Source organism: Opisthocomus hoazin, chromosome 12, assembly GCF_030867145.1.
Source record: "Opisthocomus hoazin isolate bOpiHoa1 chromosome 12, bOpiHoa1.hap1, whole genome shotgun sequence".
Taxonomy (NCBI): Eukaryota; Metazoa; Chordata; class Aves; order Opisthocomiformes; family Opisthocomidae; genus Opisthocomus; species Opisthocomus hoazin.
In genome coordinates, this window is record NC_134425.1 from 9,505,557 (window position 1) to 9,516,969 (window position 11,413).

General features: G+C 39.0%; 1 protein-coding gene across 1 annotated transcript in view; it reads right to left on the reverse strand.

Annotated features, from left to right (window-relative positions):
• VAT1L (vesicle amine transport 1 like) overlaps positions 1-11,413 on the reverse strand; it is a 61,488-nt gene that overhangs the window by 27,216 nt on the left and 22,859 nt on the right. Inside the window, exons 5-7 of the mRNA XM_075433882.1 lie at positions 9,722-9,825; positions 8,445-8,500; positions 6,500-6,694 (exon numbers count right to left, since the gene is read on the reverse strand). Coding sequence (XP_075289997.1) covers positions 6,500-6,694; positions 8,445-8,500; positions 9,722-9,825 — 355 coding nt within the window. The remainder of the gene's footprint in view (positions 1-6,499; positions 6,695-8,444; positions 8,501-9,721; positions 9,826-11,413) is intronic.

Consider the following 11,413-nt stretch of genomic DNA (forward strand, 5'->3'; position numbering starts at 1 on the left):
AGGAGCAATCATAGAAAAGGAAACATGGATGTGTTCGTGGGAGTTTTCACAACAAGTTACATCTCCTTCTTTCAGCAATACAATGCTGCTAAGTAAACTGTTTTATGCTTATGAAAAAATTATTCTTTTTTGTATTTCAGGGGGGGTTATTACTTTGGTTATAAATGAACCTCCACTTTTACCATGTTACTCTAGATTATTTTGTGTACCTTCAAGAACAAATACATATACAAATAAATGCTATAGAAGTCACTTGACTGCAAAAAAGGTGTAGTTTGTTCAGCTGAAGTATCTGTTTTCATCAAGCAGAAAACACAAAAATCTGCACCTGCCTTTAGCATATTATCATTCAAAAAATAGATACAACATGGTATTTAGTACTCATAAGAAGATACCAGTCTGACCTGATATTATCAGATTGCCCTCTTACTACATTAAGAGTAACTAATGGGTCAATTTTCTCTATGTCTTACTATAGTGATACATGAAAGGCTTTCTGCCCTGAAGTTAAGATCAGTGAAAGGCACAAATAGCTTTGACGAAATTAAAGTCTCTGCTTTAGGGGGTTCACTGTTATTATACTACTATCATGGGTTCAAGATTTCCTGTCCCCACACCCTGAATAATGTTGGTATCTGAGACGGTAATTCATGAGAGGATGAGTTCAGTGGAAAACAGCAGGTTCACAGTACCTGAATCCTTCAAAGCTACAGAGCAGTGCTAGAAAGAGAGGTGATGGCTTTGTCCTCCCCAAAACATGCTATAAATTCTGTATGGGAACTGTTCTTTCATCCAGTTCTTGTCACTGGACTGCAACTTGACAAGGCTCTGGTCTTAGACGTAAGGCTTCTACTGTTTTCCTTTGCATGCTAAAAACATTGAAAGCTAACGCAGAGAACAGAAGGTATGTGCAAACAGCAACATACGAGAAAATGTTTCTTTTAAAGGAAATTACTGTATCAGCAGGTATTCTATAATGTCCTTTCAGGTTAAGGTTCTTAAACATAGTTTGATTTTTCCTTAGCAATTTACTATAGAGAAAAGCTCTGGATTCAAGAGGACGGAATCTCACTTATATAAAAATTGTATTTACAGCTAGACCTGCAACATCTCTCATAATTATTCAGAAAAAAAAAATTGTGACTGATAGTGCACTGATCCCTACAAACTAAATCAAGGGTGCAGGGCTCTTTCCAGTCAAAAGATTCTGTGCACTAACCACAAGGCACAGTCATTAGTCCTCTGATACTCATATCAAGATCCACAGGCCTTGATCCACAACTGTAGTTAGTGCCCCCATTCCAACGATTTCCATCCCAGCTGAGTGCCACAGTATATTCCTGCATCGGGGCTACAGCTGTTGCATTACTATTTGCCAGGTAAGGAGTTGCTAAAGACATTATTACATTACCCCTACAAAACAGTGACAGAAGGTGATGCTCAGTGTCTACTATAAGGTACTGCCCTGATCTTGTAATATTACTTTTTAAGAGAAAGTACCAACTCCACAGGTTTCAGTATCTTCATCATTCTTACTAGCCCTAAGGCAGTACAGATCTTTGATAGCACTATTACTATGTAACAGTGCATTCCTCTAAACCATTTGTGAGGCAAGAATGCAATGAATCCTCTGGTACACCACACAGATCTGTAGTCAGGAGGGTTTTCCATAATCTCACTGCTCACCCATATAGACTAAAACAGCCCAGGTCTGAAAATTTTCTGACTGAGAGTCCTTTTTGAAACAGGTAGTCTAGCATGAGGGAAAAGGGCTTATAGATATTCTGATGACATGGACCATATTTTTCACTGTCGCTTTCCTGACTGACAGTTCATGTGCAAAAACTTGAGAGTTTTGTTTTACATGCCATCAGTGCTACTTTCAACTGCTGTGAATCACCAGAGAAGGTGCATGTAACCACTAAGTCAATAACCCGTTCTACCTTGAGTATATTTTATTTTGCAATTATAAAAACTGAAGAAAATTGAATTTTGAAATGCAACGTGTAGATTTTTATTCAACACTAGATTTTTTGAGAACCTCCAGTTTTCATCCTGCTTAATAATCTAGAATCATGTAGTGTGTAAAGCCAAAGATTCACAGACCCTCAGGAGAATGCTAACGCATAAATGCACACTACAAATTAAACAGAACGAAGAAGAGTGACTAACTGCAAAGTAAGGATTAGGTAAGTAGACGCTAACAAAGAAACAACCAAAAAGCTCAACAAATATTCACTGAATACTAATTCTGTTTTAAACTCCACTATCTGTAATGAAATGTCATCTTACAGACAATCAGCCTTTTAGTACAGAACAGTATTTTAAGCAAGCACTATCTACAAATTATCTCATCTTTTAAACACTTGAATGCTTAAACAAATAGCTGCAAAATAGCAAGACATCTCAACAGCAGCTAATTTATTGTCTGACTTCACTCATCTCACAATGATTAATTCCCCAGTTAGAGTTACATTTTAAAGTATATATGGATTTTGTTAGTGTCTCTCTTAGTTACATCTTTCTTACATTAACATCATAAAATGGCTCTAATGGCCTACTTGAGAACAGACTTGACTCTACTAGGATTTATGGATGTAAATTTGAGATAAAAATTACCCTTCCCAAGCCAACACCAACAGATACCACAGCCATACAAATAGTTTTGCTGCATAGCAGTAGTCAATAGTCTAGATCCTGATCTCCCTTGTGTCAGCACTAATCTGATGCACCGAAGAAAGTGAAGTCACTTCTAAGTTTCCACCCAGATTAAGTTCTGTCCTACTCTCTCTTCAGTCAACTGGTAAATTTGTTTAAGCTGTCTGTACTGAATAGGTAGGGCAATACTCATCATAAAACAAAGGCAAGTGAAACTAGGAGTCCTTCCACTGACGTCCACGGCCTTTGGACGAGGCCCTAAACCAGAGAAATCCGAACCCCAGAAGGGATTATATCCTAATTAGAATGATCTCACTGACACTCAGACAAACCTCCATTGTTCCACAGGAATGGTATCAAGCTAAGTCTGTTGAATAATTTCTGAACACTGCTATCTTGAGCATTACTCAACAATCAACTAGACATCACTTAAGATACATTACGTGATAGACAAATGGGAATCTAATAACTTTCTCTAAACCCGGTATTACTGCCACTTGAAACACTTTATAATGTAAAAATGTCACTGCAATTACAGTGTCTCTGATCAGTATATTCTTTTAAATTCAAACTGTGTACTTCTGCAGAAAGTATTAAGGAATAAATGCTGTTCAAGGAACCATACCAGGCTTTTAGAACAATGAAATCTTTTTTACGCAGTTCACGGAACTTTTATCTGGCTGTTCCCACAAGCACTAGAACATAAAGCCCTCAATTTTGAGATTATCATGCAAGGAAGTGGTCCTGTAGCAAGCAGCCTTAAGAAGCAAAGGGGAACACCACTGTAGATATAACTCATTGTCTTCTAAGACTGCAAAGATGCTTCTCAGGTCTGATACACAATGGCTATTGCAACTGATACAGAACTGAAAAAAGAAGTATTTGTACTGTAATACAGGTTGGAAGAAAACCAGGTGTCCTCCATGTTGGCTTTAGAGAATCTGCATTAATTTGTGAATGCATATTCTGACAAAGAAGGAATACACGAAAACAAATGCAGATGCAGAGTGAATAAAGCAAGCTGAAGGGATACGCTGGGGATATGCCTTTCATACATAGATCAAAACTTTTACGTATGTGATGATACTTTCAGGCATCTAACATTAAACATTTGGAAAGGTGTCCCATGGTTAAGGCTCCTTTGAGATTTTTCCTTAAAATATTTTCATTTTGAATGTCACTGGATTCAAGCTCATCTCTATGGCAGAATTACTAGTCAGAGGACAAATGAATTCTCCAATGAGCTTCTGGAGAGGGTGATATTCTTCCATGGAAAACTATTCAGTAATTAATTTTCAAATGCCATGCAGGAAGTTTACCTTTCTGCCACTCTCTAGTTAAACGTATTTATTCTCAATGCTGTTACAGGTCAGGAAATATTCTTAGGAAACATATATGGTAAAAATTGGTCACATTGGTTGAGTCTCTAATAAAGACTACTAAGAATGGTCAAAAAAAAGTGGACCTTTGGAGAAAATCAGGATTACTCAATAGGAAATGAAAAGCAATCAGATGTCAAACTACAGAGGAGAGATGGTAGAGCTATGGAGTTAAAAAAGAAACCCCCCAAGACAGAACAAAAATACATACCAACCGTTCTTCACTCTGGTTCCATTTAGTCCTCAGCTATGACACATTTTTCTGTGTATCATATTAACTGGAGAGTCAGCCCTGTGTTATTTTTATACCCACAAAAATATATCCCCAAAATGATAATGCCCTGAATGAGTAATATTTCAGTAATACTTTGCAATCGATTAAGGACACCTCTAGCACCGTTGTCTCCCTGAAGATACTAGCCAGACATTTCCTTTGTAAATTACCAGATAGCTCACGGAAAGTGAGCAGGAATGATAAATGAGCTGTAGATTTCTAGACTGTGCTTTTTAACAGATGTATTTACACATTTCACAATCCACCGGTAGGGATGGTGCATGTTACTGCCAAATGTTAGATGAAATGTTATCAAACAGAAGTCTCCCAACAAATTCCCATCATGTTGACTATTAAGATCAGCCTGCCATGTGTAATTTTTCAAGCTAACTCCTTGATCAAGATTTTTTAAGCTATCGTTACTATTTTAATTATCCTTTTCTTACTCACCAAATACATGAAAAGTATATATTTACATGAAAAAAGAAATTGCAGAATGCCTAGAGACTTACGCAGCTTAAATTTTTAAAATACTTCATAAGCTTATTCAGTAATTAAATGAAAAACCCCCCCATCAAAAACCTAAGTCTGGTCTCATTTCTATTCTACACTGCTCTTCAAAGGGCTCTGCCTTTCAGACGATAGCAGAGGATTTTGTCTCGCCTGAGCCAGCTGCTCTTTATCACAGCATCTGGTTTCCCTTCAGCAGTTCGACGGTGAGAATTAGCCACTGCCATGCCCCTGGCTGGTAAAACCCCAGGGTGTCAGAGCTGCTGGCAGCAACAGCGTGGCCTCAGGTAGACATTTCAGAGAAACAGGAAGAGATTCCTGGGGAAGTTGTCGTTCCTCTCTGTTTTGCTGTAGAAAAACAAACAGAGCCCGTATTGTGCTGGACCATTTCCACCTGTGTACCACCCAAAGTGGCGTGTTGGGGTACGCTAGGGCAGATAGCAGCAATAGCATGAAGAGACATATAGTTCCCACATTAGCACAACCTAAGGCAGTACACGCCTTGTCATATAACCTGGCCCAGGCATGGAGAAGCCCCAGTGAATGTGCAATGCACCCTGCTCCAAGAACTGTCACAGGCTGTGGAGTCCCACCACGCAACTCAAGATCTCTTGCCTGTGTCCATGACAATGGTAGTGCTACAATGCCACCTGAATAACGAACAACATGCTGGGCTCAAAGCCCTGCCCAGAAGGCATTCAAAATCTCAGTAAAATACAGTATTATTAATACATTAAGTCTGATGGTTACTGTCTCCTCATGGATGCATAATACCAGCTAATGTGTTCAGACACAGACACTGTTTTGTCACAGCACCTTCTGAATAGCAACCATACACTGATATAACCACAGTCCACATTCAGCAGAGCTCTTACAGATCATGCATCTCGAGTGATGTGTCAGGCTCAGTGTGCTTCACAAACGCACAGCCCACAAATATTAGTCTGGCGGTGCTACTATAATCATGCAGGTTCTTTACATGTTAATGTCTGTTCACATCTCCAAAAATACTTACGTTCATTTATCAGCATCTTAAGTATAAAGGTCTCAGAGACAGTGCTTTGGTCAAGGGGCTTATAATTCCCCAGGCTGTGATCAGATTAGTTTCTTTACACGTCTTTAAGGAGAGCTGAGCAACTAGAAGGAAAAAAGAAACAAAAAACCCCACCCTACACAAATGTAACTTACGTTAAAAGTGATTCTGATTTGACTGCCTGTGCTACATTTTCAGGAGCTTCCCGAAACCTCCGAGGTTCCAAGGGTCACTAGCACAACTATAACACTGAACCTAAAGCTTATGTATCGGATCTTTTCCTCAGAATAGATTTTAAGTTGTTTTCAATTCTAATGTCTGCATTTCACACTGCACTTGTTAGTCACATGTCTCGTGCACTTAGGAAACAGAAACAATTTTCTAAGATTGAAAACCCACATTTATTAGTAGTATTTTCAAAAACTTTGCACAGAGCATTTGAAACACCAGAAATGTTTATTTGAGAAATGTTTGCATAACTCGGGATCATGGAGCTTCTGAATAGTAGGGGCTCTGGACAAAACTTGTGCACAAACTAAAAAGCAGAATACATTAGTAACTAGAAAACATCTTTAAATCTTTTTTTATATCGAAAATGCATACATTTCAGAAATGTCTAAATGGGGTAAGAAATTTTGCTCCTACCTCTTCCAAAGCCCATAATGAATCAACCACAGGCTTGATCTTCTTGCTGTTATAGAGATTTAGGAGTTTGTCCACCACGCCCTTGATCAGGGCACCTCGATTCTGTTTGAAAAGTAGATTCAACAGGGAAAATCCAGCGATGACTTTGTTCTCTTCATACAGCTTGATAGGATTTACTTTCTCAACCTGCCACCACTGGAAAGCAATAAATGGCAGCAGGGTTAGAAAAACACTTTTCAAGAAACGAACAGGAAAGTTAACAAGAAAACTGTCTGGGCAGATGTGACACACGACTCATCTGTCAGATCTGAAGCAACAGCCAAGAGAAGCAGCAAGGAGTTTATTTAAGGAAGAGGCAAAACAGTATGCAGCTGACTGACATGGGCCAACAGAACACAGACTTGTGTTGCATGAGATCAGGGTGTTAGAAGAACGGTGAACAGATCTGGTTTTAGGACCTGAGTCTAGAAGTAAGGAATTTGGGTCTCCCTTCTTACTTCTGCTGTCCTCCTTTGTTACCTTAGGAGAGCCATGCAACCTTCCCAAACGTTCGCAAGCAACTCTTGACTATTATTCCTCTCTCAAAAACAAGGAAACCGCGCACTGTGTATCAGCTTCCATTTACTTTTCACCCATTATTACGTTTGTGATATTTGAGCAAGCTTCATAATAGCTAATGAAATTACTCACTTAGCCTAAGAGCAGCCTTGAGACTGAGATCCCACTTCCTACCAAGTCTTCTTTGAATGGGTCAATTTTTAATTAAAGTTTTCATACAATTTTGATAAGTTAATTCTGCAGTATAATTACATAAAACTAGTTATACTCTTATACAAAATTTTATACGTGATTTTTTTTTAATTCAATTTATTCATATCTATTCAGTCAATAAATACCAGTGCTATTTGAAAAACATTTCAGTTGAAATTGATTTTGTTGGCCCAACCTACCCTACAAATTATAGGCATCTGGATATGTTTGTATCAACAGTAAAAAGGCTGTGTAGTAAAGATTATCTTGTTTTAGTTCACAAACACCTGACAATAACAAAAATCATGCCACTACAACCATTAAGAAAATGTAGGAGGCAAAGAATAGCTTCTTGCTACAGTCTTTGATTTATCTTGTTTTCAACTACATAGAGACATTTGAAGCTAATTTCTCCTGGGAAGGGGTTGTTGCTGGAATCTGTAAACGAGCTCTTGGCAGAAAAATCATGTGATAGATCTTCAGTCAAGACCTCTCCCTCTGTTCTTCCTTGTCTCAAGGAATCATTTTCACTCCTGGTTAAATTAATTTCTCGCTAGCAGTTTATTTGATATATTTGTGCCTTGTCTCCACGATTTCTGAGCAGATATTTGTTGTTGTAGTAGGCTGAAGACTAAAAATTTAATATTTGAATTTTGGATTTGTTGACATCATCCATTATAAAACAAATGCAACATGGTCATCTCCTTGATGTCAGTTGAAATTGCAATGGAGAACTGAAAAATGCACTTCTGTATGGAACTGACTTCTGAAAAGCTGCAAATGGCTGGACGCAAGCCCCATCTTCAGAGATCTAATCTCCTTTAATTCACTGCACTGTCCTGACTGCGTTTTCAGAAATGCGGAATGTATAGAGTAGCATTATCCATATCCATGGATATGATATTCTGCCATAAGCAAATAAATAATGCAATCTAACTTTAAACTTAGCTGTATAAGAGATATACGCCTGACAGCTAGCAATTTAAATACGCATTGCATGCAGATCCAATTCCTGCCTAGCTGTTGTATCAGAAGAAAACACATCAGACCACACTGCAGTCAGAAAACCACTCTCTTTAGCAACATCAGAAGTAGTAACTTAATAGAGATAAATGAGAATGATAAAGATGAAATTGCTACAGAAAAGACTACTAAGTTAGAGGAAGGAGCAGAATCACAACACTGAGACACTTACTGATTTTGCAAAACTGAAGAAGCTTTTTGTCTCCCCAGTAACCATGTTAGATGAACCTGTAAAAGATGAGTACATTCACACAGAGCTTATTACATGCTGACAAGAAGACCATTTATTATATGTAAAATCATTTCTGTGATTCACATTTTAGAAAAAAAAAATTTCCCCAGCTTTGAAAGGGATTAGTAGTCATCCTTATACTTTGGGAATAAATAACAAAGAGGCCAAGGTGACTGAGCTCTACAATTTTATAGATATTCTGAGATGACAAAAACAATCTACCAAATCTTCCAAAACCAGGAAGAGGTTAAGTGCTGTTAGGCATCGTGACACCAAAACTCTTCTACAGCCTTCTCCTTCTCCGCAGTAAAATGCCATTTGTCTCTGACACACTATTGCGTAGCAGCGACCACCACACGGGTGTCCTTTCTCCGTACCTGTAAAGATACATTTATCTGACCACTACACGTGTGAACATACATGCACTGTACACTACAACCTGTTAGCAAGTGTAATGACAACTCACTGGCAGGGACTTCCTTACAAACAGGCGGCCAGGTTGGTTCGTACAGTCCCCGCAGATATCCGAGTGACCACTGCCACCCTGCTACCTAGAAGAACACCTGAGGAGGCAGGAATGCTTAGCCATGACGCCACTGCACCTCCCACTGCGATACAGTTACATTCTTCATTTCCAAAGTTTAGCAATCCCTTCAGCTGTCCTCCTACAGAAGCTTGGCCTGCTTTGCCACACAACACGGCAACCTGGCAGAACTGCAGGAAAGCCACATTTACTGCATATGTGAAGTAGCCCATGCACAGGAATGGAAACTTGTAAACAGAAGCCTGCGCTTGAATTCCTGAAAATCATGTCAAATAAAACTGCTAGCATTCTTCCCGAAATCTTCCTCCCAGCTTCCCTCCCACAAGAACTGTATTACAGTTTCCTTGGCCACACTGCGATTCCTACGGTGTGCAGAATGAGAGATCCAAGCTTTCTCCCATGCTTCCCCTGTTATCACCCAATCATGTTGAACAATCTGAAACGTACATTCAGTTTCACTTCTGGATTTTTTTGCTTTTAAGAGCTTTTTCGTATGATCTATTGTTTCTCAATAATTTAGTCCATGCTCAGCTTCACTAAAATCCTTGATTCAAAAAGGTCAAACTGAGAAAGTATAACATGGCAGCTTCCCGTTCTGGAAGGAGTGGCATGGGTGATTTTAAGCTTTTCAAAGCTTTAGTTTTGAAATATGTATCTGGCTTTGTCCACTCACCGTATAAAATGTAAGTCCCAAGTGGTTTGAGAAGACTGAGGCCTTTTCCAGTATTTTCTCCACAAAGACAGTCCAAAACAATATCTACTCCATCTGCTGAGATTCTAAGAAGCAAGAAAGAAATCCCACTTTGCAATAAGATCCACAGGACCGCTCAGCCAGAATGATACAAGCTGATTGTTAACATAACACTAACATTTTCCAGGTACTTTAGAAAGGACTAAAGGCTGAGGCTTTGACTATGTGAAAACTTTCTTCTCACCAAAAGGCAATTCAAACTCATTCAGCGCTGGAATGTGAGTTAGTTGGGCTAGCCAACCCACCCCTTTTAGACTTAGAAGAGTGGGAAACCATTCTGTTCCCCCTTTTTGAAAGCTTTCAGTAAAATTATATCATCAAAACAACAGGTGACAGATACAAAGTTCTTTTTGAGTGAATGTGAATGTCAGAGAATGTCTTTTGGTCAATGAATGTCATAAAGAACATTTTTGTCATTCACGTCTTATTTTCTTTTTCTGAATTCATAAGAAAACAGATCTTCTTATCCTAGTTCTTCTCAGATAAATGTTGTCCTTGTAAAGCCATTTAGAGTCTTCTGTTTCAGACTTTGTATCAAGTAGCTGTCAGCAAAGAGTTAAGTCAAGCATAAAGAGAAGTCACCAAGAGCTAGAAACCCAGCTCTAAGGATACAATCAGGCCATATTATAGAAAGCAGAAAGTATTTATACTGTTTCAATAAACAGTTCATATATTTATAGTTTTCCAATAAATAGCTTTGTGAATGCAGCAGAAAAAACAGACACCCAAACAGCCTGATTTGGTTGTTTTTTTCTGGTTAAATGCCAGCCTGCAAAATCCTATCACTAGTTTGATCTAAGTCTAAGATCCTACTTCCTAACCAAGTAAACAGCCCAAGCAGTAGTAAATTCTTTATTAACACTCTTAAACAATTATGCAAATAACTGGTGCAGATACTAAAAGAAACTTGCAGCCTTGAGACTGTCAAAGGTTTCGGGGCAGTCAATAGCATCCAGTCCCCAGGAACATCAACCAGCTCCTGGCAGCCATGCCCTCTGCAGGGGTACAACTGCAATTAGAAGTCAGGGAAGACATGAAGCTTTATGGCTTGTAATGCATCTTTCTGTCTCCTCACAAAACAAAGGTGATACTCGGACATCCACTGGTTACAAACTGCAACAAAATCGGGCAACTTTACTCTTTGGTACTGCTGCCGTATGTGGAGTAATAAGTTGTTTATGTTCAGGCCACTGGATGAGCTTTCACTAAACGAACAATGGCTTTGCAATCGAACAGCTTTCAGTGGCTTCCAGGGTTGAACTGATTCCTCAACACCTAGGAACACTGCCACATTCATATCACCTCTGGGGCTGGTTTTTTTGTTCATTTGTTTGGGTTTTGGGGGGTTGGTTGGGTTTTTTGGATTGTGTTGTGGGGCTTTTTTTTGTTGGGTTTGTTTTTTTTTTTTGACTTTGCTCCCTGATGAGAGCTCTTCCCTGCAATAAAGCAGGCTCCTACCACCATCTTTTCCCAAACACGGGCCCACCCTTTTCCACTCACAAACTCTCAAACGAAGAGCCTTCCCCCTCCCTCAGGGCTCCCCTAAATGTAGACTAGTCATCTTCCCCGCTGGCCAGCCAAATATTTTAAGCAGAACATACTGTACAGCTAATA